The 20,267-nt window shown below is 41.5% G+C and overlaps 1 protein-coding gene across 3 annotated transcripts in view; it reads left to right on the top strand.

Annotated features, from left to right (window-relative positions):
• The window catches only part of MBOAT1 (membrane bound O-acyltransferase domain containing 1), a 1,680,446-nt gene that overhangs the window by 1,436,258 nt on the left and 223,921 nt on the right, over positions 1–20,267 (top strand). For all 3 annotated transcript variants that reach the window (XM_044069118.1, XM_044069110.1, XM_044069126.1), the window contains one exon: positions 4,411–4,514. In XM_044069118.1, coding sequence (XP_043925053.1) covers positions 4,411–4,514 — 104 coding nt within the window. The remainder of the gene's footprint in view (positions 1–4,410; positions 4,515–20,267) is intronic.

Raw genomic sequence — 20,267 nt, 5'->3', positions numbered from 1 at the left:
AACCTGCCTCTACTTTCTCAAACATTTTTTTTAAGTCGACCCTGATCTAATAACCATAGTGGGGTTGTTGCCTTAAAGTGAGCCCAGACCTCATGTTATTATAAAATTCTGCCATTTCCTCTGGAAGATATTTTTCACTTTGTTAGTGGCCTTGCTAAAGCCACAAACCATGGCCCTAATGAATAAATTCCCGGTTTCACTGTCACAAAAGAACTTATGTTTGTCATCTGCCATTGCTTATGCCATGGTTTCCAAATCAGGAAGGCCATATTTCAACACTTGTTTGTAACAGTAGGACCTGTCTTTAATGATTTTTTTCTTGGAAACATCAGTAAAGTCAGTGAAGTAGTGTCTATATTGAAACATTTTGACCATCTTATTAACTTCATCCAAAGATGTTTCATCAGAAATGAGATGGGGCAACCAGATGAACTGACTCTTAACCATGTTTTTCTTTTATCATAGGGGGTGGTGGCTGTTGTAATGTAAAAGACTATTCAACTATGTCTCCTTTCTGAACACAGTAGAGGAAAAACAATTCTCCATAACATTTTTCGTAATAGTGACATCCAAAACACTCAACTTTATTTGCATCAAACTATCATGTGAACACAAAAAACGTGGTGCTGTTGATATAAATCAAAAATGCATTTAACCTACCCAAGTCAACTCACCAAACGATGAAGGATATCATCCAAATAGCTTGGGTAGGTCCTGATGTTATTTGAATAATCCAATGTGACTTGAATAATCCAATGTAAAAATAAATAACTCTCCCACCACTATAGGAAGATATTTGCAAATACTGGTGCTGTAGAAGCCCCCATGACCATACCTGACACTCGTCTGAAATATTTAAATTAAAAAAACTGTTTGTCAAAACCACTTCTACAGGTAGGTTGATCCTGCTTTGGGAAAGGTCAGCCTCATTCACTAGGGCATATGGAACCATAATAAACCCTCACATTCACCACTTCATCAAATATATTTTGTCACGTCTCAAGTTTCTGTCCATACTTCTCGACCTCTGAACATTAAAAGCCTTAACATTGGCATTTAAAAATCATAGCAGAGAATCCAAAAGAGGACCTCTTATTTTTCACGGTAGGAGATCTTTCTACATCATTAGCTATATAGATCTAATATGTAATCTCTGCATAGGTTTACTTTATTCATTTAATAAGGCATGTGCCCATAAACATGTTTGACATTTTAAGAAACATCAGTAAATGTAAGAGGTGCAAGGGTAAATCTGAGAGCTAAAACCATAGTGCTGTGTTGAAATCATCACAGTACAGAAGTATGTTTCAGTGGCTGGTGATAGTTTTATAACTATTTGTGATTCTAAACTTAGTTCATTTTAATATTTTCTGTTGACATTAGTGCTGAAGGAAGGTTAGAAAAAAATGATACCCAAAAGAGTGTAGTTTAGACTGAAAAATATGTTCAAAATGTTAGCTATTAGCTACCTGCATATGGTGTATGCTTTGACAATATGCAACTTGATTTTTTTTGACATTTTCACAGATATGTCACAAAGCAACACAGAAATTACATTTCTTGAGGTTTCTTTAGCAACTTTTCACAGTATGCCTGTAGTGAAGTCATTTATGAACCTAGCTTTAAAAAGCTATCCTTCTTTGTAATTAATTGTTGCACTGTGGCTTTCTGGGTGTAGCCTCCTCCATATTTGTCTCTTCCCCTCCTTCTAACTGTATTGCTAAAGTGAAGTAGCAAAGTTGACAGATCACTACTGTATTTATTTATTTATTTTTTTGGCACATGCCCATTTTAAGATTAAAGAAACAAAACTGAGGCACATTACGTTTGTTATACTACCTGTCCTCAATAAAAGTTGCATTAGTGGTTTTAATTGCTTTTTCATGAGTATACATTTCTCTGTAATAGCAACATGGTCTGGTTTCTTTGGCCATTACCTTCCCTGCAGAAAGGTTTCCTCTTCATTTTGCTAAGGACGGTTACTGTACTTTACAGTGTACCAGAGATCATGCTCAAGGGATGAAATATCCTTATAGTGGTTTTACATCTAGGTTGGTTATGCAGTTGAGAATCATTACAGTATGCAATGATTAGAATCTAATTGTATACATTATGTAATATATCTGTACAAGAATTTTACTGTGGTTGCATCTGACCCATAGTTTAAAGAGTTGTTGCCTCTCTGGTGTATCTTTGTAACATACAAGGATTATACACAGTCCTGTCTGCATTCTGCATATCCTTTGTGTTGAATTTAATGACTGTATAATATTCCAGACTAATTTTAAGTTTCGGTATATATTTGCTTTACTCCTGTGAAAGAAGTAATTATTTTTTGTGGCATTGCAGGAAGTAGTTTTGTTGACACTGACTGTCTTGATTGACTTCACATCACCTCGGGTGGGGGGAGGGAATGAAGAAAACAGTTTACTGTCATTTTTTTGAAAGAGAGTTGAGTCATTTCATTGACTCAGATAGCTGAAAATGGGAATGCTGTTTTTACCATATGTCAAATATAGTAAAAATGATGTTCAGCTTTCGAACCAGTTCGAATTTTGCTTTAAAACCACTGTTAAAGTCAACAGTGATTTTACAAGAACCACTCACTTCTGTGCTTTTGATTTTAAACATTCAGAAGGTTGAAGTTTGCTGTTTTTACCAGTTGTCCTTGTGATTACATGATTTTAAAATACTCGCAAGTGTAGTTCAACAAAATGATAGTATATCAAAGAAAACAGCAGTAGATGAGTTCATCAGGTATAAACTTTAATTTACTGCCTTTTATAGCATTAGTCAGTAATGGAGAAGCACATTCTCTGTCACAGTATTATCTGAATTCTGTCTTAGTAGAGTTTTAGTACAAGTTGTGGATAGGGTGTCATTTGCAGTTTTTGTCCTGGAGCTCCAGCTGATATCAGTAAGCCACAGTATTACCCTTCAATAACTGGCACTTTCCTTCTTGCATTGGTCATATGCCTGCATCCTGCATTATAGGTTGGTAGTAGGCTATCGGCCCTAGGGCCCATATAAGCCTAGCCATAACAATTCCCTGGCACACTATTTACTTCCTGGACCCCTGTCTAGCAGGGCGACTGATGTGATCCCTGGAGTGACTTTCCTTTCTCCCATCCAATCGTCAAGGTTCCTTTTGAAGACAGCCAAAGAGGCACTCTGCTTGACATATATGGGCAATCTATTCCAGAGTCTGGGGAGTCTCGTGGTCAGGAACCTATCCCTCCAGCATGTTTTGTGTATTGTAATGACAAGGTTTAGATCCCTGGAGCATGTGGCTCTGAGGGACTGGAATTTCTTTAAGTGTAGCATGTCCAACAGCTCTGGGTTTGACATGGCCTTGTATGTTAAGCAGAGATCGCCTCTGTGTAGACAATATGCGACAGAGTATAGCTGGAGTTTTTTAAGGCGGTCAGCATAGGGCATCTGCTTTAGGCCTGTGATTCTTTTAGTGAGGTATTTTTGCGGCCTTTCCAGTTGTTTCGTGTGTCTTGAGAGGTACATACCAAATGGGACTTTGTATTCTATAATGGGTCTAATGAGGGATGAGTACAGTGGGACAATTACCTCCTTTTTTCTGAGGAGATTTCCTTTATGATGTTTATCTTTATAGTTGAAGGAAGGGTGTTCACCAATCCATTGTAATGCAGGTGGACTGTTTTTTGTGTTCATCATGATGACTAAAGTGGTTAAGGTTTCTGCCTCTCAGCTGCAGAGGCCAGAGTCCAGCCCTCCACATCACCTGCAGTCTGCATGTTCTTCCAGTATCTCTGTGGGCAAATAACCAAGGCAGTACTGGGCTATCTAATGGTAGAATTGGAATGAAGGTCAACAGCTTTTTCAACTGTTTATATTTTTATTCATTACTTTGTTTTTTGGTTACTGCAGTTTTCTTTCACCTTCTGAAAACATCCTGTTTGACTGGCTAGTGCCCATATACGTCAAATTTACTTCTGGACTAAGGTCATGATTAAAAAGGGTTAGATGACTTGTTTCTCTTACTTGTTAACACATAAATGAAAGCACTGAGCCTGGATTACAGGGGAGAAGTTATGGTCATGTGATGTCACAATGCTTCCTTGGATTAGGATATCTACAAAATTCAGGCCAAGATTAACCTCTAGCCTTCATTCAGATTGATTCTGTGAGTGAGACAATCCACAGTTTCCTTCCAAACAATGAAAATAAACTGACTTTGGACACCTTGGGAATTTCCCTCCTTTCTAACTTCTACAGCTGTCAAAGTGTTAGTCACACCAGTTTTGATGTCAGCAGAGGCAGCTGCCTTACCTCTAGACCAGTGGACCAGTTTAGCTCCTTTTTAAATGTTTGTTAACTTTATTTATACCTCGAAGTATGATTGCGTTGAGGACTGATATGTTTACATATTTTTTACAGCTGATGTTGCCAATAATGCTGCAGGATATGGGTTCAGTGGTGTTGATCAGAATGGCAACTTTCACTGGGATTTAATTTCGAACATAAATGTATGGAAGATTGAGGTAAGTCAGAATTGTAGATAATGAACTATGATTTTAATTAAAACTTTCAAGCTCAATTTATTAATAACTTCTATGTTTGACATGTTTTTCTTAATCATTTGCATTTAAAAAAAGGTTAGTAGTACATGTGACTGGTTTATTGAATGCACAGTATTTTTTTTTTTCTCCTTGAAGACATGTTTCTGGCCCTTTTCATAAGGCTGTTGCCTTTTATTACTGTAGGCTACACACATTGATAAACAACACATGAAAATCTGTTTGACAGACGAGTCCTTATATTGCTGCTGTGATTTTTACCCCATTAAATCTTATTTCTTGCTATAGGTCCACTATTTTAAAATTATAGTCCATCAGCTTTCCGTATAAATATTTCCTTGTTCAAAGTGAAAAAGCTTCTATATTTTGTAGAAATATTCAAGTTTCTAAATGTGTCATGTGGTGCCTATCCTGGTGAAAAGTGTTTTTGTATACTTATTACTAAAAAAAATAATTTTATTTTAAAAATTACTTATGCTTTTTATCTGAAGCAAATGCATCAGTTCTGAATTTGTTTCTGTATCAAAGTATAACCTATGCTGGGTTACATGAAGGCATTAAGACAGGAACAGCTTTGGGACTAATACAGTGTATGTGATTGTATTTTACTTTGTGTTATTACATACATTGTGTTTAATAATGTAATTAAATTTGTTGCATCCTTTGTCTGATAAGGGTCTTGACCCAATGGATTAATTGTAAAATATAACACATGTAAAACTCTGTCCCATAGATTGTAGAAGAACTTGTCTGCATACTCCATCTGTACTAATGTCATCAAGTCACCTAGTATAAGATGGGTTTCAGCCATAAAAACACACAAACACGGAAATTATGTGTTTAAGGTTAACAGTTATTAGTCATTTTACAAATAAACTATATAAGCTATGTTTTTACCATAGCTACTTAAAACGTATTAACAATATAGACACTGCATAATGTGGTACTTAAGAAATTTGGACTGTGTAACTTCTTTAGGGTCTGACAAAACACGTGCACACACATATGTAAAGCATCTACATTAATTTTAAATGAATATATGTTCTTTCATCATAACCCGAATGGATGATAATTCCAGCATGCTAGACAAGTTGTTTGTAAATGTTTGCTCCCAGTTGTCAAACCATCTGGGGCCCAAAACACTGCTTTCAAGTTAATGATGCGCAGTGCCTCAACTTGATTAAGTTAAACATAATGTGTGGCCAAGAAGTGCAGCTCAAGCTGTCAAAGGACGCTAGTGGGACTTTTGTGTCAGCAAGACATGATAGATATGAGGGTCTGAGAGGAAGCTAAGTCTACAAATCTTGTTGACTGCAGTTTGGCAAAGCTGGCAGTTTTGTAGTAAAGGAGATGGCTAAAATAGGGAGACCAGATTCCAGCTTAAAGGAAAACTCCACCTTAAAACTTAAAAAACAAATGTGAGAGTGTTCAATCTCGCCGTTTGTTCTTACACCTGGGTTCGGAGCCGATCCTCGGCTCCGTGTCGGCCGCTTGGCAAAGCTCTGCATCGAGAAGAAGCTCGAGACCAACCTAACTCCCACAATCCCCCTCTGCCTTTACCTCAGATCTAGTTTGCCGCTGCAACGTTCGCATCATTTTTGATGAGCTCGGACTACCTCAAAGCTAAGATTAATTATTTCTTATATTTTTCTTATATTTTGGATAAAACATTCTCTTAAAGTTGACTGTGTGTGTGTGTGAGTAGTGTATCGAGGGTTTCTTGGTTCCGTATATAGTTTTTATATACTTTCTTAGAGTTATTCCCTCGGGGCCTACCCCACCCTTTTAACTTTTACTGGATTTGACTATTGGATTTGACTTACTGTACAGGATTTGACAAATTTTACTGGATTTGACAAGTTTTACTGGATTGGACAATTGTACTGGCTATTTCACTGTTTACTGGATATGACTTTGTAACATGTCTGAAAAAGCTAAATCAGGCTTCAAACGGTGCCAATGTGGACAGAAAATGTCTGTCACAGACAATCATAGTTCCTGCGTCTACTGTCTTGGCCCTCTCCATCTGCAGGAAGACTGCTCCATCTGCCATTCTTTCAGTGGAAGGGTCATGACAGATAGGCGCAGGAAACTTATGGATAGGGGCCTTTTGAAGCCTGCATTCCAAGAGGCTCTGGATGCATCAGACCAGACATCTAAGTCCTCGAAGGAATCGAAGACGTCGGAGCCCAGGTCATCGGCTCCGAGCTCTTCATTCAAAGTTCGATCACCGGTTCCACAGACTTTGGGGCCGAGTGTTGAACTGTTGTCAGTTACCGAGCCTCGAGTCTTGGAACCGGTGACAGAGCTTCCTCCTCCTGCACTTTTGAGGTCGGCTCCGTCTTTGATTCCTTCGACACGTTCTTCCAGGCCCCTCTCCGACACCGATGTAGACTGCGTGGTGCAGAAATTGATGGAGAATACGGCCTTGTCCAAACTCATCTCTGTCTCCTCCCAGTTGGTGTCGAGACTCGAAGGCCTTCCCTTATCTCCACCTGTTCCTCCTCCGAGGCCTATCCAGTCTTCGGAGCCGAGAGAGGCTGATCTGGTGATTGTGGAGCCCTCGGTGCCAGAACCGTCTTTTTCTCGGTCGGCACCGTTCACCTCGACTCCGTCAGACCCAGTACCGGAGTCTTGGAGCCGAAGATCCATCCTTGGATCCGGGACTGAGAGTCGGACCGATGTTTCGGTTCCGACACTCTCTCTCAGAGCCTAGGCTCGGATCGACTCGGCTCCATCCTCGGGGTCGATACCTTCGGTGCCTGTCTCGGGGATTCCTCCGATTTCTTCGGAACTGGGGGATACCTCGACTCGGGACCCGGGGGCCTTCGACCTCATGAGGAAGGTGTTGTCTACTCAGACAACCACTTCAGCAGAAACAGCTTCTCCTTCCCATAAAGGTCCGTTATCCTCCTCTGCACCCACGGCTACATCTAAGCGTCGAGCACCAGTGTCTCAGCCACCCCTAGAGGGTGCCCCCTCTTCCTCGGAGGCTTCATCGGATGCCCCCCCGAGGAAGTTCCGAGGAAAAGATTGTGTAAGAGGAGACACTTGGATTCTCCACAAGAATCCTTGACATCGGACACTGACTTGGATGAGTCAGAAGGGTCCCCAAAATCACCCTCAGAGGATGTCTCCTTTTCTGACATCCTGGAGATCCTAAAGCAGAGAGGTGATTGGCAATCCCTTCCCCCTTCTGAGGATGAGTCAGTCTTGCTGAAGGCATTTGGTGCTCGCCCTTCCTCCTCCTGGGTCACTCCGCCCTTCGATGAGTTGATGGAATTGATTGCTCGAAGGGCGTGGGAGACACCTGACATGGTGGAGCCAGTCCCTAGAAAGCCTAATAAATATATTACTGCCCCCCAAGATAAGGCTTATCTGACAAAGGGAGTGCCAGTGGATGCTATGGTGGTGGCAGTGGCCACGAAAAAGGAGATGTCTGAATCTTCCTCATCTGTCCATCCACCTAACAGAGATTCTAGGACTATGGACAGGTATGGGAAGCGCATTTTTAGTTCAGCGGCTTTTTCTATGCGATCCCTGAACTATTTGACCCACTTCACACGGTTACAGAGGGATCTAATCAAAGAGTTGGGAGATACCCTCCAGGGTACTACAGATGCTGCTGTCTCGGAGAAAGTTACAGCACATCTCAATACCCTTACATCTATTGCGAACTCATCCATGAGGCTGATCTCATACGCAGCCGAAGGGTCGAGTAGGGCAGCAGCTTCAGCGATTGCTCTTCGTAGACAATCCTGGATGCGCTTATGTTCATTTGTGGAAGCCTTCAAGTCTTCCTTTACTAACGCCCCATTTGATGGTGCCACTCTCTTTGGCCCCAAAGTAAAGGAGACCCTTACCCGGTGTGAGCAAGACGAAAGACTCTGTCTGCTGTCGGAGTCCGTTTTTCCACCCCATCCAGACCGTACCCCAAAGGGCAACGTGGTGGAAAAATGTGGTTTCGAAAACCCCAAGGTTTTTTCCCAGGCACACAGGGTGATGCCCCCTCTAGAGGCAGAGGAGGGGGCAGAGGTGGAAGACGTCGCCCTGGCGGCAGAGGAGGTCCGCAAAACCAAGGTGACAGGGATACACTCCCCGGGAAACATTTCCAGCACTCCTGAGAGGAGGCCCGACTGTCCTGCTCTGGAGGCTGTCGGGGGTCGCTTATCTTTATACCCTCAGGCCTGGCAAAGTCTTACATCAGACAATTGGGTAAAAAGCATTGTTACCAGAGGTTACAGAATTACCTTCCTATTGCCCCCAATTCCGCAGAAAAGACTCCCAGATGTGCCGCCCCATCTGCGAGGCCCTGCAGCTATAGAAATTTCAAAGCTGCTAGAAAAAAGAGTCATCCAACCAGTCCCAGCGGACCAAAGAGGATTCGGAACTTACTCAAGGTTCTTTTTAGTTCCAAAAAAGACAGGGGACTGGAGGCCAATTCTGGACCTAAGCAAACTCAATACCTTCATCAAGAAAGAAAAGTTCCGGATGGTCACGCTTCAATCGATCCTTCCATTCTTACAGAAGGACGACTGGATGTGCTCAATAGATCTAAAGGACGCATACTACCACATCAAAATGGCCAGGGCGTCCAGGGATCACTTGCGCTTCCGGCTGGGAGCCAGTCACTTTCAGTTTCGAGCCCTGCCCTTTGGTCTGACCTCAGCCCCCAGGGTTTTCACCAAATGTATGGCAGTGGTAGCGTCTCACTTGAGACGCCTGGGATTCCAGGTGTTTCCGTATCTGGACGACTGGCTCCTTTCTGCCACCACCGAGCGTCGACTGATTCAGGCCAGGGATTACACACTACAACTTTGTGTTCATCTCGGAATTTCCGTAAATTTTGAAAAATCTTTACTACAGCCATCACAGCATATCTCATTCATAGGAGCAGAATTGGATACGCGTTGCTTAACTCTAAGGCTTCCTCCAGAAAGGATAGCCTCCCTACAAAACCATATATCTCTTCTTCTATCATCCAGAAAATCCCCAGCGAAACTGGTTCTGAAGGTTTTGGGTCTCATGGCAGCTTCTCTCATTGCGATACCCTTGGGAAGACTGCACATGAGAGTTCTTCAATGGCTACTGTTTGCACAATGGTCGTTCCAACAGTTACCCTGACGCATCTAAATTCACATCACAAACATATGCAAATCACACCTGGCTTGGTGGCTTCAGACTTGCAATCTTTCCAGCGGAAGACCATTTGTGCTACCCACACCGACAGCTACGGTGACCACGGACACTTCCCTGATAGGGTGGGGGGGCATCTTTCAGGGACAGACAGTCCAAGGCGAATGGACCAATTTGGAGTACAATCTGCACATCAATGTTCTAGAGTTGAGGGCAGTGTTTCTAGCGTTGCAACACTTTGCTCCCCTTCTTCCTCTAGGGACAATTGCAGTTCAGACGGACAACATGTCCGTAGTCTGGTACATAAACAAGCAAGGGGGAACCAAGTCTTATCAACTATGCAGAGAGGCCATGAGAATCTGGCAGTGGGCGGAGTCCACGGGTCGCTTTCTGATAGCAACGCACATCCCGGGGTTATCCAACGTCATAGCGGACAGGTTGAGCAGAGCTATCCTGTTACCTCATGAGTGGTCCCTTAAACAGTCAGTTGCGAAGGAAATTTTTCGCAAGTGGGGCCAGCCTTCCTGCGATCTCTTTGCGTCTCCAATGAACGCCAAATGCAGAAGCTATTTTGCCCTATTACCCCCTCCAGGGGAAGTCCCCAGGGACGCTCTGGTTCACGATTGGCCCCCGGGTCTCCTGTACGCCTTTCCTCCTTTCCCCCTGATTGCAAAATTTCTGCAGAAAGCCAACAACCTGCAAAGGACGATTATCCTCATTGCCCCATTCTGGCCTCGTCAAATCTGGTTTCCCTTTCTTCTGGCACACCGAATTCGGGAACCCTGGATCCTGGACCTGGAGCCGGATCTACTGACCCACTCGTCAGGGGCTCCCCACCCGTCGCTACTCTCCCTCAGACTAGCAGCTTGGCTGCTCCGCTTCCCTACTTAGCCAGGTCTGATCTTCTTTCCCCTGCAGTTCAGAATATACTAGTGGCTTCTCATAAAGCTTCCACTACAAAGATTTACACTAGTAAATGGAAGCGTTTTATGCACTGGGCAAATACACAACAATTGGACCCCGTGATAGCTCCTCTAAATAGGATCTTGGAGTTTTTGACCGAACTGTTTCACCAAGGAGCTTCTCCTGCCACTTTGAGAGTGCAATTGGCTGCCATTTCAAACTTTCATGTGGAAGAATGTGGGGCTCCTATTATGGCTCACAGACTTTGTAAGGCCTTTCTAAAAGGATCTTTCCATATTAGACCACCAATTAGAACTCCTACATCACCTTGGAACTTGAACCTTCTTTTATCTCAGCTGATGCTACCACCTTTTGAACCAGCCTCTTCCTGTCCTTTGAAATATTTGTCATGGAAGACCCTCTTTTTGGTGGCCATTACATCGGCCAGACGGGTATCGGAGCCTCAAGCTCTTTCCGTTAAACACCCTTATTTGATCTTTCACTCTGATAGAGTATCTCTTCGCACTAATCCGTCCTTTCTTCCCAAAGTTTGCTCTGTTAATAACATTAATCAGTCCATTGAGCTCCCTACCTTTTTCAAAAACCACTCCAGTAAGTTGGAATATATGTTACACAAGTTAGATGTTCATAGACAACTCAGATTTTACTTGGATAAAACAAAGGATCACAGAAAAACAGACCAGCTTTTTATAGCCTTTGCAGACAGCAAGAAGGGTATGGCAGTTACGAAACGAACCCTTTCCAAATGGCTTTCCGATTGCATTATTTTTGTTTATGCTGCCTCGGAGCAAACTTTACCTGTCAAGCCCAAAGGGCACTCTACAAGATCAGTATCTACATCCCTGGCTCATGCAGCCCGCCTACCGTTAGACACTATTTGTGCGGCTGCCACTTGGTCTAAACCACATACATTCATTACTCATTACAAAGTAGACAGGATTTCTAGGGACAGGGCAACCTTTGGTTCCACTGTGCTCAGGAACGTTCTCCCGTGAGTTCCTCAGGAACATGGAGCTAGGGACGCTACCCAGGTGTAAGAACAAACGGCGAGATTGAACACTCTCACATATAGAAGTTATGTCCTTACCATAACGTTCCATGTGGAGTGTTCATCTCGCCTTTGTTCTTACATTCCCACCCTCCCACCCTCAGGAAGAACGTCCAGTTTAGGTGTCTGGTTTGGTTCTCCTACTTCTGCCTTATGCAGTTGTTGTGGTTGTATTTTTCAACTATGTTTGTTCTTGTTGGCATGAATGTGTTATATTCTCTCTGTTGGCTTCTGGTTTGCTTGCAAACTAGATCTGAGGTAAAGGCAGAGGGGGATTGTGGGAGTTAGGTTGGTCTCGAGCTTCTTCTCGATGCAGAGCTTTGCCAAGCGGCCGACACGGAGCCGAGGATCGGCTCCGAACCCAGGTGTAAGAACAAAGGCGAGATGAACACTCCACATGGAACGTTATGGTAAGGACATAACTTCTATTTTTTGTCATTGCATCTTTGTTTCCTGAGCTATTTTAATGCCTCAAAATCACTCCTAGTACTTATTTTACAAATTTTATATTTTTCCCTCAAAATGGCAGATGATGGTGCCTGCCTTGGTAATGTGATTGTGTGTTCTTTCCTTCTTCCCAGAATACATTTCAAGTTCTCATTATATGAGTCATGCTTGACATAAGGAAGTGGTGGTGTTTTCTCATGCCATTAAGAGAGAATGGCAGAACTGTGAAGCACTGTCATCTAAACACACCTTATGTGTAACAGACCTACTTCTATGTTTCCCTGACTGAGCCTCATTTATGTGTCTGTCAAAACTTGTTCTGTGCTATAAATAGTTAACTACTTCTAGCAAAATAAAGTAGGTAAATAGGCTTTTGCAAAGGGATTATTTTGTAGTTCTAAAAGAATTGACAAACCTTCCTCCACATTGCCATGCTGAGGTGTGAAAACTCTCACTGCAGTAAATGATCCTTGCTGTATCGTGATAAGTAGTAGGACTCCAAACTAAGTCTGTCCGCTACTTCCCAATGCCTTCAGTGGGAAGTTTTTTTTCAGCAATGCAGAATTAAAATGTGCTTTAGTAGCTCTTTAATTATTTCTGTCATGTTCAAACCTGTTTTTCTATTTCATATGTATATATACTTTCGTAACCAGGAAAGTGAATTGTTCCCAGGACCCTTTTCAGCCACGACTCGGGATACATTGGCAAAGATAATAACAAGTAATACATGCACTTAGCAATACAAAGAAAAAATACTGACATCAAGACATTGACAAAGATTGCATGTGCAACACATAGCCAATATGTGACAGTGAATAAAAACTAAGGAGCATTTACTACAATGTATATATTAATCATTCTAAACTCTACTATGTTAAGTTTATTATAAATAATGAATTGTATGCAGCCATATTGCACATATTTATCTATTTATATTTATATATATATATATATATATATATATATATATATATATATATATGTATACATATGTGTGTGTGTGTGTGTATGTGTGTATGTATATATATATATATATATATAAAGTACAGATGTACAAAAATATATGAGTATGTGTGTGTCCTTGTGTATAACGGAGAACTAGATTATATAATGGATATAAAACGTTTACACACCCCTGTTAAAATGCCTGTTTTTTGATATAAAAAATGAGACCACAAAAAATAATTTCAAAATATTTCCCACCTTTAATGTGACCTATAACCTGTACAATTCAATTGAAAAACAAACAAATCTGTTAGGGGAAAAAATATAAAAAATAAAAAACGTACAATACACTGGTTGCATAAGTATGCACACCGTTAATCTAATACTTTGTGTGCATACCCTTAAACTAATACTTTGTTGAAGCACCTTTTGATTTAATTACAGCATTCAGTCTTCTTGGGTACACACCTGTCATAAATTAAAGATACTCTTTTTACTCCAAATAAAGTTGAGCTGTCCTAGTAGGATTTTTCTGACATTTATTCAGTTGCCTGCTACAGCAAAAGCCGTGGTTCGCAGAGAGCTTTACAAAGCATCAAAGGGATCTCATTGTTGAAAGGTATTAGGAGAAGGGTACAAAAAATTTCCACAGCATTGGTATACCATGGAACACAGTGAAGACAGTTTTTAAAAAGTGGAGAACATATGGGACAACAGTGACATTGAACTGGACGTCCCTCCAAAACTGATGAAAAGAGATGAAAACTGGTCAGGGAGGCTGCCAAGAGACCTTCAGTAACACTGAAGGAGCTGCGGGAATTCTGGCAAGTACTGGTTGTGTACTACATGTGACAGCAATCTTCCGTTTTCTCCATATGTCTGGACTATGGGGTAGGGTTGCAAGACAGAAGCCTTTTCTTATACAGAAAAACATCCAGGCCCAGCTAAAATTTGCAAAACAATGCATCAAGTCTCCCAAAAGCATGTGGGAAAATGTGTTATGGTCTGATGAGACCAAGGCTGAGCTTTTTGGCCACAATTCCAAAGGGTACATGTGGCACAAAAACAACTGTTCACATCACCAAAAGAACACCATCCTCACAATGTAGCATGGCAGTGTCAGTATCATGCTTTGGGGTTGCTTTTCTTCAGCTGGAACTGGGGCTTTAGTCAAGTTTCCAAATACCATTCACTTTTGGCCAAAAAAAAACAGTTCTGGTGTCTGCTAGAAAGCTAAAGATGAAAAGGAATTTCACTTTTCAGTATGACAATGACCCCAAGCATACATCCAAATCAACAAAAGAATGGCTACACCAGAAGAAAATTAAGGTTTTGGAATGACCCAGCCAGTGCCCAGATCTAATTCCAATAGAAAATCTGTGGGGTGTCCTAAAGAGGGCTGTGCATGAGAGATGTCCTCGCAATCTGACAGATTTGGAGCACTTTTGCAAGGAAGAGTGGGCAAATATTGCCAAGTCAAGATGTGTCATGCTGATAGAGTCCTACCCAAGAAGACCTATTAGCCTGACGAGCGTGGTCTGCAAGGTCATGGAACGTATCATCATGGAACTCATAAACAAAGACATTGGTAACCTCCAAACTCTGGATCCCACCCAGTTCAGGTTTGTGAAAGGCAGATCATGCCTCTTGAACCTGATCAACTTCTTTGAGGCAGTCACCAAAGCCATGGATGAGGGTAAGGTGGTTCACACAGCCTATCTTGACCTCGCCAAGGCTTTCGACACCATCCCCCATTCTGGAATTATAGCTAAACAAACTAAACTAGTTATAAATCCCTACATCACAAGATGGGTTGCCAACTGGCTCACTGACAGAATCCACACTGTAAAAGTTGCAGACTCCAAATCTGACCTCAAAGCAGTGACAAGTGGAGTACCAAAGGGTTCCGTCCTGGGACCTCTCCTGTTTGGTATCTACTTCTCTGTAGTACAGGCTAACACAGAAGGCCTCTGGCTAATGAAGTTCACAGATGACTGCAAACTAGGAGCCATAGTTAAGTCCCCAAATGATGTGGACATCCTACAGAAGGGCCTCACTGAGACAGATGCCTGGTGTCAGAGACATGGCCTCAAGCTCAATGCCAAAAAGTGCAGTGTCATCCTCTTTGGTAAAAACTCTGTACCCATGAACTACCACATAGGCAGCAATCTACTTAACACCGAATGCGTGATAAGAGATCTTGGGACCCTTGTGGACAGTAGTCTGTCCTTTGATAGTCACATCGCCACAGTAGTCAGGAAGTCCTTCTATGTGGCACACCTCATCATAAAAAGGTTCTCATCCAGGAAAAAAGATGTCATTGTTCCCCTCTACTCATCACTCATTAGACCCATTATAGAGTATAATGCCCCTTTTGGAATGTACCTCACAAAACATCTGCAGCAGCTGGAAAGGCCACAGAAGTACCAAACAAAGAGGATTACTGGCCTCAAACAAATGCCCTACACTGACCGCTTCAAAAAACTCCAGCTTTACTCCGTAGCATATTGCCTACGCTGAGGTGATCTCTGCCTAACATATAAAGCTATGTCAGACCCAGAGCTGTTGGACATACTGCACCTAAAGAAATCGCAATCCCTCCAAGCTACATGCTCTAGGGACCTAAAGCTTGTCACCACAATAAACAGGACACGCTGGAGGGATAGATTCCTGTCCCAGAAACTTCCTATACTCTGGAACAAGCTATACCCATCTATGTCAAGCAAAGTTCTTCATTAGCACTCTTCAAGAAAAATCTTGATGAGTGGATGGGAAATAGGAAATGCACCCCGGGGATCCTTCTGTGTATCTGCTCGACAGTGGCACAGGAAAATAACTTTCTTGGGTGGCGTAAGCCATGGAATCTTGCTGGCTAAGCTTATGTAGGCCCTTGGGCCGACAGCCTAGTACCTACCTATGAACCTATAAAAGGTGCTTCAACAAAGTATTAGTTTAAGGGTGTGCACATTTATGCGATCAGCTTATTGTACATTTTTTTATTTTTTATATTTTCCCCTAACAGATTTGTTTGTTTGTTTTTCAATTGAATTGTACAGGTTATAGGTCACATTACGGGTGGGAAAAGTTTTGAAATGATTTATTGTGGACTCATTTTTTTATATCACAAAAACCTGGCATTTTAACAGGGATGTGTACACTTTTTATATCCACTGTACATAAGGCAATTGCTAAATTGCTTCAGGATGCCCATGTCCACTAAGCCGGTTGCAGAGGTATCAGGAAAGTGCTCATCCATGTTTGTAGGTCCTAATGTGTACTTGCCAGGGATAGGTGGGGAGGGTGTTTGTAACTTAGTGAGGGGAGGGTGCTTACTTGATGTAGTTTGCAGCTAACTTAACCAGCGATGCTGCCCAGTGCCGAAACCAGTTGTTTTCTGAGCACGGATAGTCCTAGGTGCTATAATGAGGTATTAGTTATCACATATCAACTATTGCATGGAATCCTTCTTCATCACACAGCTCATAATACAAGTCCATGGATGTAGTTATTCTACTGCTTTTATTAGGCCAGTCATTGAATATAACGTCCATTTTGGTATGCACCTGTCCAAACAGTTGTCACAACTGGAATGATCACAGTGCTTTCTTATAAAAACTATGCAGACCATCTCAAAGTCCTGTCTGTCTTCTCTATATTATAAAGGCTGTTAAGAGGCAACCTCTGCCTCGCTGATAGATTCTCAACAGATTTAATATTTTCAGGCATACTACACATTCGGTCCAGTGGTAGAGTGAATACCTGCTTAAGGAATCTCATTCTTTTGTGCAACATAAGTAGAACATGTTGGAGACATACGTATGTATCACAAAGAATGCCATTTCTATGGAACTGTCTTCCACTCCTCATAAAGTGAAGTACTTCTTTTATGCTATTCAAATATAATTTGGGCAAATGGATGGGAAACCGCTAATTCACCCCAGTTTAGCACCCATGTTCCACATGGATGGGATCAAGACGTAAATGTCTTAACATATGTTTGTTCTAGCTGCCTGTGGCGTATTCATATGCAAAATATACAGGCAAACAAATACCATGCAGATGTGAGGTTAGGCTTTTTAATATCCTCACAAGATTAGTAGCCTAGTAAGTACCTATGAACCTGTTTCTGTCAGTTGGTAAACAGAGTAGAGAAAAAGTGCCACCCATTTTGTACTTCAAGTTATTAGCGCTCCAGATACAATGATGGCACACTCAACTTCAAAAACTAGAATCTCAGTAACATTCACTGAATTAATCATGTTAACAGGATTACTGACACCAAAGGCAAGATTTTGCTTTCTTGCTGACTGAAATAAGCACGTGAAATGAGTGTTTAAAGATAGCAGTTTACAGACTGAATACCAAGCGCTGTAGAAAGATTAGGTTCCAACAACAATTGATAAATACCAGGGCAAATGGTATATGATTCTCAGCTGCACAGAAAGTCATGATTGTTATTAAATACCAGGGCAAATGGTTTATGATTCTCAGCTGCACAGAAAGTCATGAGTGTTATGGCAAGTCTATAACTAACCATTTCAATACTGCCAAGTGCATGAACTCTTTTTAGTGCTCAAGAGGAATGTGCAGTTAAATTTTGAAGTGCAGCTGTAAACCAGCTCTCCTAGCCCTGCTGCTGCTGTGTTTGTAAGAACAAATATGAGTTATTCAGGTTTTATTGAATTCTGTTTTGTCAGAATTTTTGACAGGCTTACACAGTATTAAAGGTAATCTTTCTACATAATATTGGAAGTGGTGCTCTGCTTGGTACCGTGTACACATTTTGTAGGAAAATTATAAAATATCACAGTCTGGCACTTGCTTCCCTGAAAAGGAGGACTCCACTGAATTCTTAAGTTCCTTGTGACCTTCTGACAGTGTCTCCAGTCAAGATCAGCATTTCTGCACCCTTCCTTGGAACAGCATAGGAAATGTCCAGCCTCCCTTCCCGAGTTGCTGGATGGCTTGCTCTCTCAGATCATCTGAAGGCCATTTACCATGGCCTTTCCAAATTTGTTCCACACACTAGCTTACATTTTCTTTTGCTGTCTTCCCGGACTTTTGGTATTTATTGGTTAAGTCTCAAGAAACCAGCATTTCACAGAAGACCTTTTTTCAGATGGATAGTTAACCCTTTCACTGATGTCCACATTCAAGTATTGGGGTTACTACCATGCCAAGTACTGACCACCAGCACCTTACCACTGTATTAGTCTTTGAGTTCATAAATAGGGCCCATTTAGATCCAATCTCCCCATTTTCCGTGTATATATTGGAGAACTTATTCCAGAGTTGGGAAGTCATCCCACATGAAAGCATTGGCTTTTTGTTTCTCTAACACCCTTATCTGTATGTTTGGATTTCCCAGTTATGCCCATTTGCTACCTTGGCCATCTGACCCATTTGACCACCAGGTGGTGATCAGTTAGCAATTTATCACCTTTTTATAACCAAGTGTCTAGAATATATGGTCTCAAATCTGATAACAGGTACAAAGTCGATCATGTTGATCATCAACTTTTATATAATGTGCTCTGTTTGAGCTAACATTCTGTATGTTTTAGGCAGTTGTTGAATTGTATAGACATCCAAAAACAATGTGTCATTCAGTTTCTGATTAGAAAATCCAAACCTCCCACTCACATCCCACTAGGTATCTCCTTAATTCTCATGTGAGCATTGCCAGCTGTGTTTGCATACAAGATTAAAGCCTTCACTATGTCCCAGGCACTGAAGTTTACTTAGTGCTTTGGGTGCCTGTTGGAACTGGCAGGAGGAGAATAATGATGAGACTTTATCTGCTCAGCTTAGGCAGGTGGGTGCACTTGGGTCATTGCTGTCCCTGGGTACAACAGGGTGGTTACAGGTCAGGAAGCCACACCCCATAGCACCCTGGATGGTAAATGCCCAATGTGAAGTATTCCAATAGTAAACAATGAGCTTAGAAGGAAAACAAAGTGAGCACTTTAAGCCTTTTAACTGTAGCAGCAGGTTATGTGCTAAAAGTCCTTTCTTTATAGTACAGCCAAACTACTGTAATCATTATCAAACCTGATCTGAACTGTTTTGTGCTAAACATTATATTTTGACATGGTTTGACTTAAGTTCAGATTTTTTAACTTGGTGGAATTTAAGTATAGTATTGACTAGTTGGGGAGGAACCTTAGGTGTAGCAGATTTTAGAAGCAAGGACCAATGAGGTCTTTTGGCCTCAGGAAGCGTAATGTTCAGAAAAGAAGGCAAGCCACCTTCAAAATGTATTGCAGCTTGTGACCCCCCCCCCCCCTTTTCCCATGGGTAGTCCAGATAACCTCAAGTTATTGGGCTCTGCATGACTGTCTTTGTTTTCCATATGTCTTATCAAATCTCTCTTCTTCCACAAGAGAAGTTCATTATGTGTTTTAGCTTTATCCATACATCTAGGATTAGCAGTGATGTTATTATTCTGTGGTCTGATATCAGTCAATCATGATAAATTTCAAATCATCATATTGTCTTTCAGTAAAGATACTGTGCAAAGCGATAGATTGTCAGATGGCCACGACTGTTTTGCTAAGAATGCAAAGATTCATAGCCATAGCTGAAGACATGAATGACGATCCACATGCTGTTTGTATGTCCTGAATGTTCGTGGGCAGAATGGCCCAATCCATAAGGCTGTCTTCATTCTTACCTGTCAGCTCAGATAGGCATTCATTTTGCAATTTTTGCATTGTGAATTACCTTTTTTTACAGAATAAGAAAGTTATAATTAGATCCATGTAGTATCTAAACTGAAAAGCTAATTGCATTCTGTGATGAGATGCTATGAGATTTTACTACTTGTACAACAATTGCATAGATGACTCCCACCCCTAATTCTTTCATTTTATTTGTGTAATAAATGGCACTCTTATGTAGAAGCAATTTAATCAGGCATAAGGCAAATTATGATAAATACCTTCATTTGCTCAACATTCTGCCCCAGAGCAAGTGGTTATTCTGGTTATTCTTTTTGCATTTTGTGAAGGAGATGCATATTTGGTTTTCTTCCTGTGCTCCCTGATAGCACTAGAATCATTCTGTTTCTTATTGGGCTACATTAGGATTTTGTTTTGCATTTTGCTGAGCAGTGCAGTGACTTTTTTCCTTTCATGGAAGCACTAGGACTGTTGTGCATGTGGCAGTCATTTGCATTATTCACTTTTGCATTACCAAAGCTATTTAGTTCTTGTTGC

Source organism: Protopterus annectens, chromosome 1.part0 (assembly GCF_019279795.1).
Source record: "Protopterus annectens isolate FY-2018-M chromosome 1.part0, PAN1.0, whole genome shotgun sequence".
Classification (NCBI taxonomy): Eukaryota; Metazoa; Chordata; order Ceratodontiformes; family Protopteridae; genus Protopterus; species Protopterus annectens.
The sequence above is the reverse complement of the archived record's forward strand: the minus strand, read 5'-3'. Positions and strand labels throughout refer to the sequence as shown.